Here is a 21,235-nt window from a genome sequence, read left to right as displayed (position 1 = left end):
ACGAGGGAAAGCAGTGAGACCCCTAAAGTGGACTATATCCCGGAGTCTTCCATTTTTAACAAAATGCAACTTATTTTGAATCTCCATTTACTATTCAAAATTTCAAAACTGTTTTCGATACTGCAATCAAGGTTGTTCTTTAACTTCCAATAGAAGGATATGGCACGGAAGAAAGGCCTCGAACCCGATGCTCAATTATGTAAGTAATAAGTAGTTTACTTATTCTCTTTTGGTAGTTTTGGTTGCTTATAAAAGGATTAGTCAATCTAGTGTTTGCTAATTAGTGCTCATTCTTGAGTTCTGCTGCATGATAAGCTGCTAGATTTGGCTAACAGGAGGGAAATATCTGAAACTCACCTAGAGAATGAAATCACCTGGAAGTGAAATATATCAAACTGCTGATTCTACAATCGAAATTCTACACTAGACTGCAATACAACTTTGCAATTGTTATGCTACCTCGTGTGCATATATATGATTATTTGCTTAATCTAATATATCTGTCGCAGGAGTTTAGTTTGCGGAGGAAGTTCTGATTAATCTTGGCTGGGGTTTTGTGTTGAATTGTTGATATAATCATCAACCAACGGTGAAGATCAATGTTGCCGGTGCTTTTAACGGTTTTCAAACAACTGCTACTTCTTGATATAAGTTTCAGAAAATGCATTCATGTTTATTTGAACTCAAATCACAAGTGGTGAATCAAGAAACATGACAGGAAGAAGACTGCAGGGAATTTTTCGTTCTCTCATTGCCAGTAAGTATTACTTTGTATGATGTGTTGTTCTGGTTCATGCTGGAGTATAACCTGCTACGAATTGCATAAGTCATTTAAGCCCTTGTTCACCGGTTGCTCCCACCCTTTTTTTTTTCTCCTTTTAGCAAAGTGTTGGGTCTTCGCCGTTGTTTGGTTCAAACCAAAAGAAAAAAAAATTGATCAGTTTGGTTTAATGTGATTGGTTTGAAGAGGGAGAATTTCCAGTTTGAGTTGAATCTTGCTTCTGAGAAAGACAATCACCAAGTGGTGGTGATTGATTTTGACTCCTAACATAATGATTCGAGGAAAGATGATGCTGTTAGCAGACAATATCCAGTACAAAATGTAATTATTCGATACTAACTTTTTTAGACTTGGGAAGAGCATTGAACTCAGATATGTCTGTCATATGAGTATGGTGATTTTTCATATATTTGAAAGATCATTTTCTATATATATATATATTCAAATATATTCGTACCAGATACAAATAGTACTAAAATGAGAATGACAAGTTTAAGTAGTAGACATGCTTTTTAACTCTAACTTTGATGTGTGGCTGACTTCAAGCATAGATGCAGATATAGATTGGAATTATCAGATGGCATAACCCTTAACTAATTGGTGTTGGATTCGAACAATGAAAGCTAATGGCATGTTAATACTGTAAGTAAATTTTCCAAAACAAAAACATAATTAAGAACTGAACACTCATTCAAAAACAATGTATTCAAATATGATGCAAACATATTATTTGGAATGCAGGATGTCTCATATTACACACAAATATAGATGCATAATAGCTGCCTGAAGATTACAAAGGAAAAGCAAATGCAAAGTTGATTGGCTACCTGATTTAATGCTGCAAGATTTTGTAAAGATCAGGTTTTGGGAAGATTGGTAGCATCCCGGTAAATGCCTCCACAGCTTACCTAACAATGGGGTAAAAATGATTCAGACAAATGTTAGGCAATTGTGCACAACTGTCATGCGTAGTATAAATGTTCAAGAATTGCTTGTTTAAATGTATTGCTTCATGTGTAAGAGAGAATGGCTGTTACATATGGGAATGATGACCCGAACTCTTTACAGACATAGCAGGAAACTAAAAATGGATATGAAGTTTGTTGCAAAGCATGGAAAATGGCCTTGTAAATGATCGTTTCCTCCATAAAAATGAAGATTATCATACCAAATCTTTGAAGCCAAGAAGAGCTTGATCAATTCCTATCTCTTTGTATGTTTTCACCATCAATTGTGATGGTGAGGATATGAGAGATGTAGGGCCAGTCCCCCCCTGTCCCATTCCTCAAACAACGCTCCTTCAGGATCGGGCAATCGAAGATATCTAATACTTGCAGAGTTGTCTTCTGAAGAAGTTGGCGGGGCAGCGACTTTAACTTGAGGCAACTATTGATTCTCAAGGAAGAAAGAAGTGGCATAGTAGTGAGTAGGTTCCCATAATTCCACTCTTGCCACTCTTCCATAAATTGAAATTTAAGATGTTTCAAGCTGGGGAAGGCGATATTGTTATTATCTGATGATGAAGATGTTTCGCCCTCTGCTCCCATGAATTCTTGGCCTACTTCTTTCACATTCTTCATTTCCCATATCTCTAGATGTTCAAGGACTGGCAATTTCCACATGGGAGGCAAGGTTTTCCAATTAAAACAAGCCTGTAGTGTAACCCTCCTCAACATCGTCAACGACAACATCCAACTGGGGAATGTGGTAGGACCATTCATGCGATTTATGTTCAAATATTCCAGATACAGAGGTGGTTGTAAGGCTTCAAGAATAGATGCTTCAAGAACAGGCGATTCAGGAGCAGATGCTTGTCTGGGAAATCTTTTGTCTTTGCACATGGAAATAAACGAGAGAGTCAAATTTCGGAGATCAGTCTTCTCCCAAAGTTTAGCTTTCTCTGCATCTGTTCGTCTTCTCACATCTCCTAGTCCTATTATCTTGAGATTCCCTCTAAGATGAGCAAAGCTTCCCAAATCAACGAGGCTGGACCTATCCAAATCTTCTGGAATCCTATCCAAACCTAGAATCGGTGCCCGATGATATGGCATGGACCTACCATTAACCACTACAAACTCTTCTAATGTCTGTAGAAGTGTTAGCCTTTTCAGTCTTCGTCCCATGGATTCACATCCATATGTTTCAGAATTTTGAAGATGCCTCAAATTGATTAGCCTTTCAATTCCCAACGGCAACTCTTTAAGAATTGAGCACAACCTGATGTTCAGAGTTTGTAAGTTACATAAGTTACACAGTGTCTCAGGCAAATATTCCAATCCTGTATTTCCCTCCAAACTGAGATATCTCAAATGCATCAGCTTCCCTATTTGGCGAGGAAGTTCTGTTATTGAAGTTTGCCTCTGAAATCTATTGTTGCTCAAGTTTAGCAACCTTAGACTAGTCGAATGATCAAATACTGTCCGCAAAGATGCATTTAGACTTGATGCGCTATGAGGACATGAATCAACTATGAGGCTACGAAGCTTTATAGCACTATAAAGGGAGCTTGGAATCACAGCCTGTTCATTATCAAGAATTACTCTTACATGACGAGCATTTTCATGATACAATTCAGCTCTTTGCTCTTCAAAGCCATTGCTTGCTACTATAGAGCATTCTCCTTTTCTCAAAAGCTGAGCAAATTCATGCACGATATCTTGCATTTTGCATCTAATTATGCCATCATCATTTTCATCCATCTCAAACTCTTGAAAGAAAGAACACATTGCTAAGTTATCAAAGTACTCTTCACCAACAATCTGCATCTCATTTCCTTCTCCAAGAAAACCTTGAGCCATCCATAACTTGATCAACAAATCCTTCTCTATCTTATGATCTTTAGGGAAAATGGCACAATATGAGAAGCATTGCCTTAATGGTGCTGGCAAATCATAATAGCTTAGTAATAAGGGAGAAAAAAGACCGCTTTCAGCCTCATCAAGCTCCCACATATGACTATCCAAGATTCTTTGCCATTGTTCTCTAGATCTTTTAAAACGTAAAAGACCTCCGAGTGTTTTTGCTGCAAGTGGCAAGCCCTTACACTTATCTGCAATTTTCTTCCCCATGTCTGCCAAGCACCCACGCTCTCTGTTATTCCTTCCAGAAAAGGCTATGTGACTGAATAAGGACTAACACTCTTCTTTGGATAAGCTCCCCAAATGGAAAATTTGGGTGCAACCCATTATAGTAGCAACATTTTCCTTGCGTGTGGTCACCAAGATTTTGCTTCCTGGGGCAGCACCACTGTTAAGGCAGTATTTCAACGATTGCCACTTCCTTTCATCCTCTGTCCAGACATCATCAAGAACAAGTAGGAGCCTTCTTCCAGCAATATATTCATGAATTTTCTCAAGCACGGTGTTCAACTCACTGAAACTTGAGGGAGTACCCGTTAGAGCTTCAAGAGTAGCTTTTGCAACCCGCATCTCATCAAAGGGATCTGAAACACACACCCATAGTTTCCTCTGAAAATAGGCGGTCACCTCACAGTCGCTGTAAACTATTTGGGCTAAAGCCGTTTCCCTATCCCTCCCATCCCCACAATGGAGATTAAAGGAATTCCCCTTTCTTCAGCACTGCTTTCATTTAGCAACATGCTAACAATGGTGCTTTTGTCTTGGTCTCGACCACGTATTTCAGAAACATCAATAAACCATGTGGTCTTGGTTCTTTCAGGCTCTACGTCATTGTTCCGAGTTAGATTTACAATGAAAGAAAAATCATCTATCTCTTTTGCAATGACTTGAAGCCTTTCGTTTAGCTCTTTGATCTTGACGGCAATTGTACGACGTCCAACAAGTCGTGGAATAGAAATTCCGGAGGGTTGAAGAGATCTTACCGAAGAAGTTGAAAATCTTTGAGATTCCTCGATTTGTGATTTGAGAATGGCAGTGCTCCATTCATCCAACACGTCTTCAATATCATAAGCAACGTTTTGAAGCTTATCAAGCCAAAGCTTAACAGCCTGCTCTTTCACTTGTCTTTTCTCTGCGTCTGCAAGGACAGTTCGGATGGTGCGCAGAGTAGAGCCGATCTTCTCGACTTCTTCGTTAACACCAACAACGAGTCTCACCCCGTTTTCAGCAACTTGAAGGCTGATCGAGGTTAGTCGTTCAAAGACTCCAGAAACAAGCGCTTCCGCCATTTTTAACAAAGCAAACGATTGAGAATAGACGACGGGGTAGAAGTAGAGAGGATAAGGTTAACGATGAGGTTGACTTCCTTTGTTTTAAGTCGTCTTCCCTTTCGAATTTGTTTATATAGGTCTTTGAGGCATCATATGTACTTTAACTATAACTATATTTTAAATTGGTACTTAAATTTTTTAATATTTCAATTCAATTACCAAAATTATGACTTTAATTCTAAACTAATCTTTAAACTTTTAAATATTCCAATTCCATCTCTAAACTATGACTCTCATTCTAAATCAGTCCCTAAACTTTTGAATCTCCCAATTTCATCCCTAAAGTCATCCAAATATGTAATCAGCTTCAAGCATAGTTTAACCTAAATTTTATTGTTTTCAAACATGTAATAACTTGGTATAACGATTTTATTAACAAATGATGTGATTATTATATACACATAGTTTGGGATGAAATTGAAATGTTCAAAAAGTTTGAGGACTAATTTAAAACGAAGGTCATAGTTTAAGGATGAAAATAAAATGTTCAAAAGTTGGAGGACTAATATAGAATGATAGTCATTGTTAGGGATGAAATTAAAATATTTAAAAGTTTAGGACTAATCAAGAATAAGAGTCATAATTTGAGGACTTATGATGCAATTAATTCTAAGTCTTTAGCTTTGGAAGTTCGGGTAAAAAACAATTAGGGTAAATTACACCTATGACCACATAATTATAGAAAAATTCTAATTTGACCAATGATCTTCTATTTTCACCAATTAACTCTTAAGTCTTTAGCTGAGGAAGTTCGGGTAAAAAACAATTAGGGTAACTTACACCTATGACCACTTAATTATAGAAAAATTCTAAGTTGACCAATGCTCTTCTATTTTTTTCAAACAGACCACTTCATTATTTAAATGATATCAATCAAGCTACCTACCATTAACATAATTGATATAATTATATATTTAATCCTCAATACTTATATATTTTATCTATTTAGTTTTAATTTTAATTTTAATTTTAATTTAATAAATTTAATCATATAATCAGACACAAACATAATTCTGAATAAAGTTAAATTCTAAAGCTTTATGAGAAAGTCGATCACTGCACGAACAGAACAGTGAGGTAGGACCGCAGTGAGCTAGGACCACAGGAGAAGTCTATTTACATAACCCTTTTATTTTTTTACTTTTTCTTACATTATAATTTTATTAACTTCTCTGATGGAATCTAATAACTTCTGCCCATAATTCTGATTATTTTCTTATTCAATGATTTTGAAACATATTCTATAAAAATAGAGTTATAATGATCACATTTAACTTTTAACTTTGAATTCTATATTATTTCTTTAAAAAAATTGAAGTGCTAACATCATTAAAGACAGTACAAGGATCTTCACAGTTCATCATGTAAAGTGCCCTCTGTGGAACGAAGTTTCAGCTCTGCTTTAAGGAGATGGGTTGTAGCCAATGATGCATGAAGAGCAGCACCATAAGGAAGAACATCTTCATTGATAATGAAGTTCGGTGTGTGGACGGAGCTGAGTTTCGGGCTGCTCTCATCTTGCATCCCTAGGAAGAAGAAATATCCGGGAATCGCCTCTTGGTAAAATGCAAAATCCTCGGATCCCATCAATGGTTTCATGTCTTCAACATTGTCGATGCCGAGCATAACCCCTGCAACTTTCCGGAAATGCTCGTGCAAGTCCTCGTCATTTACGGTTGGAGGGAAATGGGGCACTGGTTTATCGTGAAAATCAACGGTTGCATTGCACCTTTGCACGGCAGCCTGCCCTTTGATAACCTGTCGACTTGACTAAATCAGATTTCTGGGATGGTAAAATCATAACATGTATGAACCTTTTTTCCGAAACGTTCAGTCATTCACAAGGCTTTCCTTGTGTACTTACCTCCTCGATCCGATGCTTAAGTTGTACTAAACTCGCTTTCGAAAAAGCCCGGAAAGTCCCTCCAATTGTAACTGAATCCGGAATTATGTTAAACGCTGCGCCTCCTTGAAACTGTGCAACGGTCACCACCTACAAGGAAATAGTATCACAAAAAGGACGCATTCAAAGAAAGGAAGCAATGGCTGGAAGGAAGAAATGTACCTGGGAATCCAATGGATCAGCTTCACGCGAAACAAGATGTTGTAGGCTGACAATAATGTTCGAGGCCGCCAAAATCGGGTCTATCGAATGGTGAGGAATGGCTGCGTGGCCTCCTCTTCCGCTTATTACAGCATTGAAGATGCCACTTCCAGCTAATAAAGGACCCGGCTTGGAGGCCACCGTACCGATCGGTTTCTCATGCCAAACGTGCAGTCCAAAGATTGCATCAACATCGTCCAACACGCCTGCATCTAGCATCTTCTTTGCCCCTCCACCGCCTTCTTCTGCTGGTTGGAAAACAAGAACAACCGTACCCTGATTACGAAACAAAACCAAACAGCATCAAGCATCCCATAAGAGAAACAAGGAAGCTAACAGGCCTAACACAGTTGAAACTTTCATGGGACAATGTCAATATCTGTAGGAAAACTGGTACCAACTACATAATCACAGACTAACATAGTGGTTTACGAAATTATCGATAGTCAGCCATGAAATCGAGAATCATGTCGGTAATATCTACATGATTCTACCTGCTGATTCTCTGACTAAGCCGAGTACTTCGGTCAGAACATACTAAAAGCAGGTTGCAGCCATGTTTCAACAAGAGGCTCAACAAATTTGGATTCTGTGTTGAAATTTAAAGCAGCAGCCGGCTGCTTGAATTGGGGGCAGCTTATTTTTTTATTATTTTGTAATAGGGTTAATTACAAAATTGAATCATTGAACTTTAGGGTATTTACAAATATTAGTCCTTAAGTTTCAACTATAAATACCCTAGCTCATTTAGCTTCAAAATCATCCCAAAATCTCAAAAATCATTTCTTTCTCCCAATACTAGAGAGCTTTCTTGTGAGTAGTGAGTGTTTTGTAAACACCTGTAAAATCTCTCTCTTAGTAAAAGATCTGCAGCAGTCCGGAGACGTAAGCAAAATTGGCTGAACTCCGTTATCAATTTCGGATATTATTTTTCCGCTTTTATTTCGCATTCTCACTAATCTGATTATAGGGAAATTACTTGTTTACTCGTTTATTTCCCAACAACTGGTAATCAGAGCATTTGGTTGTGAATTTTGTCAATTTTTGCGAGGTTACTATTCACGTGAATAGTAAATTTCGTGAATAGTAAAAATTTTGTCGGCGATACGAATTTGTCGACGGAGGTGTTCTAATACACGGTGGTTCGCAAGAATTGTCAGAAACGATCCAAAGAAGCCAGATTCGAGTGGGAGCGATGGCTGCAGAGGAAGGGAATGTGAAATTTGAAAAGTTCGATGGTGCAGATTTTGGCTTTTGGAAGATGCAGATTGAAGATTTTTTGTACCAGAAAAATCTATATCAACCCCTCACAGGAAAACAACCAGAGGGCATGAAAAATGAAGACTGGGCTCTTCTCGACATACAAGCCCTCGGAGTTATCCGACTGACGTTATCCCGCAATGTTGCTTTCAACATAGCAAAGGAAAAGACCACGGCGGGTCTTATGGCGACTCTCTCTAGTATGTGTGAGAAGCCATCAGCCTCAAACAAAGTTCATTTGATGAGGTGATTATTCAATTTGCGGATGACGGAAGGGGCATCGGTGGCACAACACCTAAATGAACTCAACACAATCACAACTCAGTTGAGTTCAGTGGAAATTGAATTCGATGATGAAGTTCGAGCTTTAATTCTCTTATAATTTTTACCAGACAGTTGGAATGCTACTGTTACAGCAGTCAGCAGCTCGTCGGGAAACAACAAATTAAAATTCGACGATGTTCGGGATCTGGTACTGAGCGAATAAATTCGACGGAGAGAATCGGGTGAAGCATCAACCTCCTCAGCCTTGCACACGGAGTCCAGATGGAGAACTTCAGAAAGGAATTCGAATCGTAGCAGATCATTGTTGCTACATCAAGAGGTTCGACAATAGCTTCATTATTTTATTGTTGTACGTTGATGACATGCTCATTGCAGGCTCAAACATGCAAGAGATTATAAACTTGAAGCAAAAATTGTCGAAGCAGTTTGCTATGAAGGATCTGGGTGCTGCAAAGCAGATTCTTGGGATGAGGATCAAAAGAGACACAAAGTCGGAGACTTTGATGTTATCACAGGCTGAGTACATCAACAAAGTACTCTCCAGGTTCAACATGCAAGATGCTAAACCAGTAAGTACACCTTTAGATGTTCATTTCAGACTCTCCAAAGAACAGTCACCAAAGACGGAGGAAGAACGTGCACACATGATGAAGGTGCCGTATGCCTCAGCAATTGGAAGTCTGATGTATGACATGGTTTGTACTAGACCAGATATTACTCAAGCAGTGGGAGCTGTTAGCAGGTACATGAATAATTCAGGCAAGGTACACTGGGAAGCTATCAAATGGATCCTCAGATATTTGCGGGGTACTACAAACAAAGCACTTTATTTCAAAGGTAGAGATACGATACTGACAGGCTATGTAGATGCTGACTTAGTCGGAAATGTTGACATCAGAAGAAACACTACAGGGTATGTCTATACTCTAGGAGGAACTGCAGTGAGTTAGGTTTCTCAACTACAGAAGATAGTTGCTCTCTCCACAACTGAAGCAGAATATGTCACTGTTACGGAAGCCAGCAAGGAGATGGTTTGGCTCCAAAGTTTCTTGAAAGAGTTAGGCAAGAAACAAGAAAACAATATATTGTATTGCGACAGTCAAAGTGCTATCCATATAGCGAAGAATCCGTCTTTTCATTCCAGGACGAAGCACATACAATTGCGATATCATTTTATCCGGTCTCTTCTGGAAGATGTGATTTTGAAACTTGAAAAGATTAGTGGAGCTCAAAATCCGACAGACATGTTGACAAAGATGGTGACCACAGACAAACTGAAGTTGTGTTCAACTTCAGTTGGCATGCTAAAGTAACAAGACTAGACAAGCTGCTGCATTGATCGAGGTGTGAAGACAGATTAAAATCAGTCTTCAAGTGGGAGATTGTTGAAATTCAAAGCAGCAGCCGGCTGCTTGAATTTGCTGCTGCTTTGAATTTGGGAGGGGGCTGCTTATTTTTTTATTATTTTGTAATAGGGTTAATTACAAAATTGAATAATTGAACTTTAGGGTATTTACAAAGATTAGTCCCTAAGTTTCAACTATAAATACCCTAGCTCATTTAGCTTCAAAATCATCCTAAAATCTCAAAAATCATTTCTTTCTCCCAATACTAGAGAGTTTTCTTGTGAGTAGTGAGTGTTTTGTAAACACCTGTAAAATTTCTCTCTTAGTAAAAAATCTGCAGCAGTCCGGAGACGTAAGCAAAATTGGCTGAACTCCGTTATCAATTTCGGGTATTATTTTTCCGCTTTTATTTCGCATTCTCACTAATCTGATTATAGGAAATTACTTGTTTACTCGTTTATTTCCCAACATTCTGATAAACAAATTAACAATCAAGAACAGGAGAGCAATGATTAAATCATAAAACAAGTGATTAAACATGAAGTTTGAGAGGAAAACCTTCAAATCCTCAACATGCTCTTTTAATATTTTAGCAGCACCAAGAACCATTGAAACATGAGCATCATGCCCACAAGCATGCATCTTTCCAGGAATTTTACTCTTGTGCTCCCAATTCACCTCTTCCTACAGATTTCAACAATAAGGAACTTGTGAGCACAAAATAATCAAAAGTTCAAAACGATATCAACATAGAAAGATCACGCATAAGAGGTGAATTTTAACGTAGTTCAGCCTTATCTTCGTCCACGAATATTTCCTAAAATCTGATATCTATACTAAAACCCGGCACAAATGATACGGAAATTTTCAAACCTGAATAGGGAGAGCATCCATGTCTGCCCTTATGGCAACAAAAGGTGGTTTACCAGTCCCAACAAAGCCGACAACACCAGTAATTGAAACGGGGTAATTGTAAGGAATACCCAGTTTATCCAATTCTGATCTAATCAACTTACTAGTCTCGAATTCCTCAAATCCCAATTCAGGATTCTCATGTATTTTCCTCCTGATTCCCACCATCCAATCAACAAGCTCCTTTTCTTTAGCGAAATCCAGAAACTTGTTGGGGATTTCAGACAACTCATTTGACGAGCTCAGAGAAGATGATGAAACAACTGTTGGATTAAGGAGATGATGAAGTATGAGAACAAAAGAGACCAACTTGGTGAACCCCATGCCTGTTTCCATAAATCAAAGCTTGATTTTGGGGACAGAAAGGAAAATCGGTGGGTGAAGAACAAGAGTTGGGTTATTTGATGGCTTTTGTTAAAAACAAATGATTGAAGATAGTGTTTGGAAATGTCCAAATGGATGCTCGCCACTGAAAACAGTGGCTTTGAGTTGTCTTTCGTTATAAAAAGCCGTAGCTGGCTTTTTAGAAAGATAGCTGTAATTATCACAGGCCACAGCTGCTACACGTGCTGAATTATCTTAACTATTTATGACATTTCTGGCGGCTGTAATACGTAGCAGGAAGACGGTAGAAAAAGAAGCAAGTTTCTTTAAAGAAAAGTTCACTTCAAATTTGAGAGAAGATGCGCCATTGTTCATGTAAATTATGCATTGGATATTGATGTTAAGCAAAATCAATCTTTTTTAAGAACTTTAGGGGGTATAATTATACGTATAATTTTTTTCTTTCAATTTTTCAAAGTTTTTTCGTTTTTAATTTAAACCGATCAGTGTCATACATTTAATTTTAATGAGAGAACTTATTAATGGAGATTTTTTACGTATACAATGTTTCAAACTCAATATTTATTTAAACGATATTATTTTGTTTACTACTTGAATCAACTCAGTTGATATGAAATTGTACACAATAAAATTTGAATTTAAATATTTAAAAGTTTAGAATTATAATCCTATTAACATAATCAAAGTCTCATGGTCAGTAAAATATGTATTAATTTCAGATTTTTTATTGTGATTGATATTATGGTTAATGGATCGTTAATTTAGTTTTAAAACCTCAAAAAATATTTTTAAAATGACAAAAGATAATCAAATGTCTACTTTATTAGAAAAAAATGAAATTTTATTTTTTAAATAATAAATATATACTATTATATTTTATTTTTAACATACTTGTAATCTTTTTAAAAAAACAAAACCATAATTTTAGATAAATATTCAAAGAAACAACATAAAGTTAACGCAAAATTAATAAAGATTTTGATTCATCAAGTGGTCTTACTAGTTAAATGGACCGTTGTTTTTCCTGGATAATCTGAGTTCGAGTAGTTACGTATGTGGAGTAGGAATACGTTATCGATAGTTTAAAAAAATTAAACAGAAAATACTTTATAATTACTTCAGATTATTTAAAAAAATTAATAAAGACTTGTACAAACCTTCTTGTACTTCAAATATTATCATATATTAAATATTTAAAATATAAAACGTTTGCTTATAGCAAATATGACCCAGTTGAAATATAATTAAAAATAAATCAGCTTGCAGATTAAAACTAACTTCTAATGATTTCAACAACAAAAATAAAGTATAATCTTTTGACTGATTATTTGGATCATATGTCTCTATCATTGATCTATACCGATAGTTACATGATGTGTTTGGCTGAAATTATAAGGACCTAATAGTCAGACAACATACTATCACCAAACAGTCCAAACTACATAAACATGTTGGAAAACGTGCAAAATAAAAATATGTTATTTTATATTTATTTCATATTAAAATAAATTTAAATTGCTAACGTAATAAAAATAAGATTATTATAAGTTCATATTAAAAATATTTAAATTTAAGGTTAATTTAATTATATATATATATATATTACTTTAAGGGGTGTTTAGTTCAAGGATTGTGGGATTCCCACATTACCATGTTTGGTTGGCCGAAAATTTCATTCCCGGTAATGTTTTATTACCAATAGTAGATTTTTTTGGGTATATTACCGGGAATGTCATTACCTCCCTTCCCTTAGGTATTGTAACGTTACCGTCGTTTTGGACTAAAATGCCCTTAAATTTTTATTTTTTTCAAAAATATTCTTCTTCTGTCATTGAATAATAAAAATTCTAAGAAGGTTAAATTACAAATTTATCCTTAAATTATTTTAGATTTACAAAAAAAAATTATAATTAAAATTTTATATGAAGTTCAAAGATTAAATTTTTTTTACCCTTTCATTAAACATTTTTTATATTTTTAATTTTGTAAAAAATATATATAAATATTATGAATTTAATTTTTTAAAGAAATATATAAATATTTTACAATTTGTAATATTATACAAATATATAATAAGGACAATTTGGTCAAATATACATTTCAATAATCTTTTATTCCTTTAACCAAACATGGTAATCTTACATTCCTACTAAACCAACCAAACACAAAATACAACATTTTCAGTAATCCTATTTCCTGATAATCTTTTATTCCCACTGGTAATCTTTCATTCTGTTAACCAAACGTACCCTAAAGATAATATTTTTTAAAATTATTTATCAAAAGATCATACTTTTAATGAAAAAACGTGTCACCTCAAGAATACCTTCTAAGGGGCTTGGGAATAGCATCTGATTACATTTTCCATCTATATTAGCACTTCTTTCATTCCTTTGTATAAACCAAAGCTTTGTTTATAGCAAAGGTCAAAGGCCAAACGTCAGTTTAATCCTAATTCAACATCTGGTATTCCAACTTCTGCTGGTTCATATGGTGAGAAAAAAATGGTAAAACTTATTTTCTTCTATATTTTTGTTACTATATGCGAACTGGACCCGTGAATCTGTACCTGAAAATCAATAAACTCGTGAATCTATGTCCATTACCACCCAAAGAACATGAGGATGTGCACCAACTTTCTACCACGCGAACGATCATACATTAATCATCTGCTACTTGTACAGATACACCCTTTATACAACCAACAACAATCATAAGCTCATCATCTTAGCCTAACCTATCACCCCCAAGGCAACCAATCAGAGCGAAGGACATAACTACTCTGGACAATCAATCAGCGTTAATCACGCCACCACTCGAGACAATCAATTAGAACCAACCATATGACAATTGCACGGCGACTAATCAGGGTCAATGACATGACAACTCAGTAAAAGTCAAGCCCAGAACACTATAAATAACCATACGAGACAGATCGCTACAGCACGACCCAATCACCTCCTCCATGACTGTCGTCCACTTTGCTAGTTAATAATTTTATTGATTTATTAGATAATGCACATGTAGTTAACTTGCATGTGGCACTTCCATGTGTAGGAAGGCGGCAAGGATGATTCGAGCAGTAAGAAAAAAAATGTGTGATGATAGACCTAGAGGTGCACAAAAAATTCAAATATTCGATTTTACGTAAAAAAATATCTGAAACTGAATTTGGGAAAAACTGATTTTTTTAAACCGAATCGGATATTTTAAAACCGGATAGTATAACCGGTTGGGAAAAAATTGGACGACCGGATTTTTTACCGGATAAAAAACTAATTTTTTATCCGGAAAAAAATCCGGTCTGAGGTTTAAAAAATTGGATGACCGGATTTTTTACTAGATTAAAAATCGGTTTTTTTCAAACCGAAACCAGTTACATCATCCGGCCCTCCAAACCGATTATGATCCGAACCGATTTTTTTATAAACCGATTTTTTGGCTTAGTGAAAAAACCGGATCGGTTTTTATCCGATCCGGATCGGATTTAAATCCGGCTATGTGCATCTCTAGTTGGACCGCGGGGGGAAATGGTGGAACGGCTTGGGACGATGCGATTTACCATGGGGTGAGAGAAAACACACTTGTTTATGATAGTTGCATCGCATCGACTCGATCGAAGTGATTTATGATAAGAACGGTAAGCCTGTTACAGCAGTGTAGGAGGAAGCAAGACATCTGAGGTTACAAGAACATTTTATCTTTACGTGTTATAATCATTATAATCACACTCAATACATTGTTTTTGATCTATTTAATTGCTGTGTAGATTAAGCTAAAGTTCTCAGCTGAATTCTTGATCAGTTTAACTGGTCATTACTGTCCTGTGGTTTACGGTGGTAATGTTTAAGAGTAACCGAAGAAGTTCAGTCCGTATGGAGTCAAAGAAGGAACACCCTTCTCTTACTCCTTCAAGGGAGGATGAATTGCAGGGTTTAACGGGAGAAATGGATGGTATCTAGATTCAATCGGTTCTGTCTGTCTCGTGTTCAGTTTCCTAAACTCTTTCAGGTGCAGAAAGGATTCCAAAGTCGTACCAGTAGCGTCTCAAAAACCTGTCTAGACTAGGAGGATTTTCAAAAAGCCCCTTCCCTTAAATGCATACAGAAGCAGTTCATCATGAAGATTACAGCAGCAAGCACCAGTCCTTTCTAAACCAAACCAAGCTAATGTTCATAGTATCTCAAAAGCACTTTTCACCTGCAACAAACAATGTTAGACTAACCCTTGATCTAATTGATTTGTTCAACCATACAAGTTGATGATCCAAAATGATCATGTTCAACAGCATTAAGCATTTACCTAATCCATACACTTTTTTTTATTGATAAACCTAATCCACACAGTTGATGAATAATAAATGATTGAACCATTTCTCAACCCCCACAATAACAAGTATATATACCAACCTAAACCTGGCAGCCTACCTATCAATGCATTCACAGAGATCAAATCATCCCATATACACACTAAAGGCACCAGATCAATTATATGAAACAAGAACAACATGTAACAATGGAAAGAGGAACCCAATTCAGTACTATATTCAAATACAACAAGATCTTTAAGCATAAATCATAATCCTAAATATCAGTCTTACAATTTATCACAAGTTCATTCAAATGGATTCCACCATTTTTTTAACCTCTAGCTTTAAGCTCAGCAAGTCGCCTTGACAAATCGTCCTCGTCAACCTTCTCCTGCGTCTTGGTCGGCACGGCATGGGCGGCAGGCTGTGGCAACCCAACAGAAACCTCCAACCCGTAATCATCAGCCACTTGCTGCATCAAGCTGTTGACTTCACCCTCGGGTGTGGACAATGAAGTAGAGCCAGCCATAGCACTATCCATAAACTCTGCCTGGACCTCCATATTCACAAACTGCTTCTCGAATTTATCCATTGTCTCTGACATTTTCTGCAAATTGCCTGCAGCATACAAAAAAACCCTAAAATTTGACCATATTCACATCAAAACTAATTAAGTGTAGAAATTAAAAAACTATTGAGAGAAAGGCTAATATGAATATCTCCACAATAAACCCTAAAATCTCCCCGCCCCTACAAAAATCAAGAATTAAAAAGTGAAACTTTTAAGGGAGAAATTACCGGTGGCTAAGGAAGATTCAAGAGACTTGACGATATTACCCATGGACTTGTTAATTGTGGTCATCTTAGCCTGGGTATCGAGCCTGGCGACTACAGCATCGAGTCGGGAGGCGAGACGCAGGTAGTTCATCTGCTCGGTGCGCTTACGGATGGCATTCTCTGCGTAGATCCGAGCACCGTCCATGTTACCTTTCTCGATCGCCTTCTTCACCTTCAATTTCTCGGATTTCTCTTCCTTCTCGCACTTCTTCGCCTGGCGTTGCAGTGATTTGGAGGTGAATTTGAGGTCCATGATCTGGTTCAACAGCTTCTCGGTATTTCCCATGGCCAGATTTTTCTGAATGATTTCAGAGAAATTTTGATTTTGAGAGGTATTTAAAGGAATTTTGGGGATTTTGTGTGTATTGATCGCGTTTTGACTGTGTTTTTTGATTCTTGCCTTCGATTATATTTTTTTCAAGGAAAACGGGACGAAAGTGAAAGTGCAGCCTAAGAGTGGACCCAACTTTACATACTCCTTTTGGGCCTCCAAAATTCAAATTACCAAAAAAAAAAATAGGGTAAACTACTTAATTAGTCACCCACTTATTCTCAAGTTTCTGTTTTAGTCTCTCAATTATATATATTTTAAATCATATCTAATATTACTTTTTTTATGTTTTAATAATTCATCATTAAATTTAACTATTAACTTAAAGATAATATAGATGTGATGTGATATGATATGATATAAATGTCTATATTATCGTGTTTTTACTTTTTATAACTTTAATTATAAAAATTAATATTTTATTAATTCATGATATTTGATTTAATTATAAATTAATTTAAATAAATAAAAGATTTCACATTTTAGAAGCCGCAAAATTAAATTTATATTTTTTCTATAAATATTTTCGTATGATTAATGTAATCTTCAAAAATAAAAGTGATTTCTTGAAACGTAAGCATAGTACTGTGGGATGTGTTGTTTTTCCAGTTCTGTAAACGTAAAAACTCTGAAGTTTCAGCCAGGTAAACTGATTTCACATACATAGAAGGCCACCTTTCTAAATATGAGGCTTGTTTCTTCAGCTTTTCTTATTTACTTCTTCTCTCCTTCAGTATCTTAATGTTTCTGTCGGCACAAGCCATGGATACAAGTTCTGAGGGAGGGAGTGGAACTGCCTTGAGCCTCCTTCCCATGGAACTTATAAAAGATTCAGGAACAGGTAAAACGAAAGAGAAAGAAGAATTGCAAAGATATGAATGGTTTGGTTATCTCAGACGATTCAGAAATGATTTTATGGTTATTTTGAGTGTCATTTGCCATTTGAGTTGGCTTATGCAGTCATGCTCATCTCTATGAGGTCACCAAATCTGATATTGTGAAGTAAGCTGCTACATCTCTCTCCTTTCTTTTAACTGTAATTGCTGTTACATGAATTCGGGTTCTCCCGCTTTGTTCCTCTTAGTCTAGCACGTATTAATTGGAACAAGTAGGAGACTACACGAAGCACTGACCTCTTTTTTCATGTCATGAACCTGCTCCGGTGAGAGTGAAGCGGATGAAGAATGCGACACAAGCGCAAGGCATGTGTTCTAAACAGCTTTCGAGGACCATTTCTGGGGGAGACATGGCATTTGGTGGATATATTCCCAAAAAGATATCTGATGGAACAAACAAATCAGATTAATGCAGAAACCACTGGTTGGTATCTGATCGCCTTTCGAAACAAACATCAACAACGGCGACGTTTCCATCAATCATCAAAGGTAAACTATTTTTTTTTTGTGGCAGAATCAAATTCTCAATGAATTTCAACAAAAGAAACGAAATATTTAAGAACTCAAAATATCATCAGCCAATTCTCATAATCTGAGATGTACAATTCTTCAGCCTTCAACTAACCATAGCTATGACATGTAATGAAAGCTCCCATGTCGTCGGTCACTTGTCCTGGAGCTCCCGACACTTACCACTAACTTGATGAGCGTAAGCCACCACTGCCTTAGCCCATCTCTTGATTTCAGCCTTGAGCTTTTTCGAATCGAGGTCTTTTAACGAGGATACTGACTCAACCGGAACCTCCTTGAAGGAGAAACACTGGTTAAATCCTCTGCGCTTCGTGTTCTTATTGCTAACATTGCCCTTGACGGATTCATCGTAGTCATTACGGAAAGCAACTGATTTCTTGACAGACATGATTTATGTATGTTCTATGGGGGCCAAAGAAGAATTTTGGAGTTGAAATGATTGGTTTGCAGCCATTGGTGAAGCGTTTATAAGGGTTGGGGTATTTCACTTTGATAAGTAAGGTCAGTACTTCAAGACATGCAGCAAAAGTTTTCCTTTTTGAACTTTTCAACATTCTGGCAGTTGCAGACAGATTCCTGTGAAAATTTGGTCCACCTTCATAATAAAATCGTGTTTAGTATCCTGGATATGCAATTACTCAAACTCGAATCCTTTAGAGAGAACAACATTACATAGTACATAAGACCACTTAATGATGGAAAATATGGTTGAATAATTAATGCGGGAAATAATAACTTGCAAGAGTTGAAATTTTGGCTGGCATGGTAATTAACTTTGAAAAAACACAAGAAAATAAATACAAATTCTTAATGAAATTGGATTTTGATGACTGAGGTTGATCGAGTTTCTTAGATATTGAAAATAATGTACGTGGTTCCCAAGTTGCTGTTCGGTAGTGTTTAAGAACATGGATTTAAACAGTGGTCTGTGACCGTAATAGATCCCGCGATATAGTGGTAACGGTACCCTCCGAAAATACTATTATTTGCCTGTGACACCCATAATCACCACAATAGCGCCCCGCTATGCTCGCGATATAGAGGTAGCGGTGCCTTCCGAATACACGACCACGGCCTTAATTTGAATCCCTATTTAAAAACTTTCTTTTAACAATGGATAGCTTATAAGAACCTAAAATATATATATTAATATAATTGATTAATTAAGAAGTCAATTATCCAACAAACGGATATTAAAGGGTTGTTTAAAGAAGAAAAGCAATTAAATTAAGTAAATTTTCCAAGTGAATCTGGTTTCCCAGCAGGGAAACCTTTTTTCTAAAATAATTTAAATAATTATTTTTAATCGTTTAAGTCAATTTAATATTATATTATAATAAAATACATAATATTATAAAATATAAAATATAATAAAAATAATTTTATGGATTCATAGAAAAACTTTTAATTTAATATGGAAAGTTGAACTTGTTAAAAGAAAACATATTATAAAGATGATTTGATAAATTTTACTTTCATATAATCTTATATTCCTTCAATTAAAGACTTCTAATCTTACATTCTTATCAACCGAATTAATTAAAATAATATAATATTCTTAATCATGTATCAGATAATATTAATATGAATCGGTAAACCAAATGAAAACCTGTTGAAAAGGTAAATGGAGTTCAATTAAAGAATTCACCAGAGGAAAATTATCAAAATTTTACCATGTTATATGATTCAGAAAACAAACCAGCAAGGAGGCATCAATCTCTGCTTCATAATCTAAGATATGAAATGAAATCCACCACACCAGCCACAGCCAACATTTACAACAAGGTAATTTCAAATTTTGGTTCTAAAAAGAGATACCCAGAACAACAAAATCGCGGCATAATATGAGCTTACTTCCTGCAATGGATCTTCAATGCTTGCCTGTTCCTCTTCTTGACACCAGACTTGGCAACTTTCAGACTCCTATGCACAGAACTCAGTCTTGCAAGGGCTGCTTTGGTTAAATCCGGCCTGTAGTAGTTGTCTGTCACCTGCAATGATTTGGAACATAGAAACGATGTCACAAAGACTAGGTAAGATAAACTGCAAGAACATAAATTTTGAACATAAGTGAAAGCAAGTGAATTCAATCTCATAATAGCATACACAGATTTTCAAAGTTAATTCTACAATTCTTTTCATCGAACAAGCGCGGTTTGAACTAAGGAAGCTTCAGAAGCCAAGCGTAACAAGTACATTTCACAGAAGAATCCAACAAATGGATCCTCCTTCATCACTGCAATATAAAACTTCAAAAAGGCTCTTCCCATATACCTGGGTTTTGACTGCCTTAACCATCCTTGGGAACTCCTTTTTCATGACCGATTTGTGAAGCAAAGTCGACGGTTTGTTCTGCTTCTTGGTCTTGGTGGTCGCTAGCAGCACCGACTGATCTTTGCCACCTTGCTGAATGGTGACAGTTTTCTTGTTTGCCAATCCTACGATTACACAGATCCAGCAATGAACAAGTAATTTAAAACCCAAAAAATGTATTTAGATGTTCAAGGATACAGTAAAGCTCAGGGATTAAACAATGTATATAACACAAACTCCACATCATAACTTGTACAAGTGATAAATTTATATACAATAATACAAATTATTTGAATGTGCATATAACATAATTTTCGTTTCACTTTTACTCAACAATATCATGTCTTTAGCAACAATCCAAAGATCAATATCATCGAATCGACCTCAAGAACGGAAAACAAGAGAACTTTTGGATCAAAACGATACCAGAATGTTTGTAGGAGTTGAGATTGTAGAGATTGTTGGGCTCTTTGCTGAACCGAACGCCAGCAGTTCCTCTTCCGAACTGCTTCACCAAAAAACAGTTGTTTTTCTTCACCACCTCCCAAATCAACTGTCCTGGAACTGTCTCCATTTTCTCTGCACCTCTCTGTAGAAGATACACCACAGAATGTAACGCCGTTTGTAAGATTTAAAACAGTCGAAAAAATCAAACAAAATGAAGGACGAACTATTAACACCAAAATAATAACAGAAAACGAACCTGTTGGTTTTTAGGGTTTACGATCGTAAGACGGGAGCCGCAGTGAGAATGCAAGGAACCTATCAAATTTATGGAATCCTTTTTAGGGCTTTC

The 21,235-nt window shown here is 36.2% G+C and overlaps 5 protein-coding genes, 1 long non-coding RNA gene and 1 pseudogene across 8 annotated transcripts in view; 1 reads left to right on the top strand and 6 right to left on the bottom strand.

Moving 5' to 3' along the window:
- Positions 1-20,057, top strand: part of LOC120159620 — a 27,160-nt gene extending 7,103 nt beyond the window's left edge. The window contains exons 2-4 of the long non-coding RNA XR_005519368.1: positions 7,489-7,500; positions 16,807-16,811; positions 19,976-20,057. This is a non-coding gene — a long non-coding RNA (uncharacterized LOC120159620). The remainder of the gene's footprint in view (positions 1-7,488; positions 7,501-16,806; positions 16,812-19,975) is intronic.
- On the bottom strand, positions 1,487-3,883 carry LOC120159612 (putative disease resistance protein RGA3). Its single transcript, XM_039170190.1, has 2 exons — positions 1,950-3,883; positions 1,487-1,689 (listed from the first exon to the last, which is right to left on the bottom strand). The coding sequence occupies exon 1, from the start codon at positions 3,847-3,849 to the stop codon at positions 1,978-1,980; it is 1,872 nt and encodes a 623-aa protein (XP_039026121.1). The 5' UTR covers positions 3,850-3,883; the 3' UTR covers positions 1,487-1,689; positions 1,950-1,977.
- On the bottom strand, positions 6,190-11,321 carry LOC120159613 (IAA-amino acid hydrolase ILR1-like 4). Its single transcript, XM_039170191.1, has 5 exons — positions 10,839-11,321; positions 10,524-10,649; positions 7,036-7,350; positions 6,835-6,963; positions 6,190-6,728 (listed from the first exon to the last, which is right to left on the bottom strand). Exons 1-5 carry the CDS (start codon positions 11,211-11,213, stop codon positions 6,321-6,323), a joined length of 1,353 nt encoding a protein of 450 aa, XP_039026122.1. The 5' UTR covers positions 11,214-11,321; the 3' UTR covers positions 6,190-6,320.
- Positions 15,688-16,738, bottom strand: LOC120159617 (ESCRT-related protein CHMP1B-like). Its single transcript, XM_039170195.1, has 2 exons — positions 16,330-16,738; positions 15,688-16,149 (listed from the first exon to the last, which is right to left on the bottom strand). The coding sequence occupies exons 1-2, from the start codon at positions 16,652-16,654 to the stop codon at positions 15,863-15,865; spliced, it is 612 nt and encodes a 203-aa protein (XP_039026126.1). The 5' UTR covers positions 16,655-16,738; the 3' UTR covers positions 15,688-15,862.
- Positions 19,742-21,235, bottom strand: part of LOC120159618 (60S ribosomal protein L28-1-like) — a 10,899-nt gene continuing 9,405 nt past the window's right edge. The window contains exons 1-4 of one of the 2 annotated variants that reach the window (XM_039170197.1): positions 21,143-21,195; positions 20,866-21,028; positions 20,401-20,564; positions 19,742-20,117 (exon numbers count right to left, since the gene is read on the bottom strand). In XM_039170197.1, the coding sequence (XP_039026128.1) occupies positions 19,977-20,117; positions 20,401-20,564; positions 20,866-21,013 (453 nt within the window). In that variant the 5' untranslated portion in view covers positions 21,014-21,028; positions 21,143-21,195 and the 3' untranslated portion in view covers positions 19,742-19,976. Of the gene's footprint in view, positions 20,118-20,400; positions 20,565-20,865; positions 21,029-21,142; positions 21,196-21,235 lie in introns of those variants that run through there. The other variant, XM_039170196.1, reaches the window with a different exon arrangement.
- LOC120159609 (uncharacterized protein At1g51745-like) overlaps positions 19,983-21,235 on the bottom strand; it is an 8,020-nt gene continuing 6,767 nt past the window's right edge. For both annotated transcript variants that reach the window (XM_039170186.1, XM_039170185.1), the window contains exon 5: positions 19,983-20,117. The gene's annotated coding sequence lies outside the window, so the exon portion shown is untranslated. The remainder of the gene's footprint in view (positions 20,118-21,235) is intronic.
- Positions 20,293-20,369, bottom strand: LOC120159637 (annotated as a pseudogene).

This window comes from Hibiscus syriacus, unplaced genomic scaffold, assembly GCF_006381635.1.
Source record: "Hibiscus syriacus cultivar Baekdansim isolate YM2019G1 unplaced genomic scaffold, ASM638163v2 tig00111366_pilon, whole genome shotgun sequence".
NCBI classification, from domain to species: Eukaryota; Viridiplantae; Streptophyta; class Magnoliopsida; order Malvales; family Malvaceae; genus Hibiscus; species Hibiscus syriacus.
Note: the sequence above shows the minus strand (reverse complement) of the source record. Positions and strands in the feature narration are given on the sequence as shown.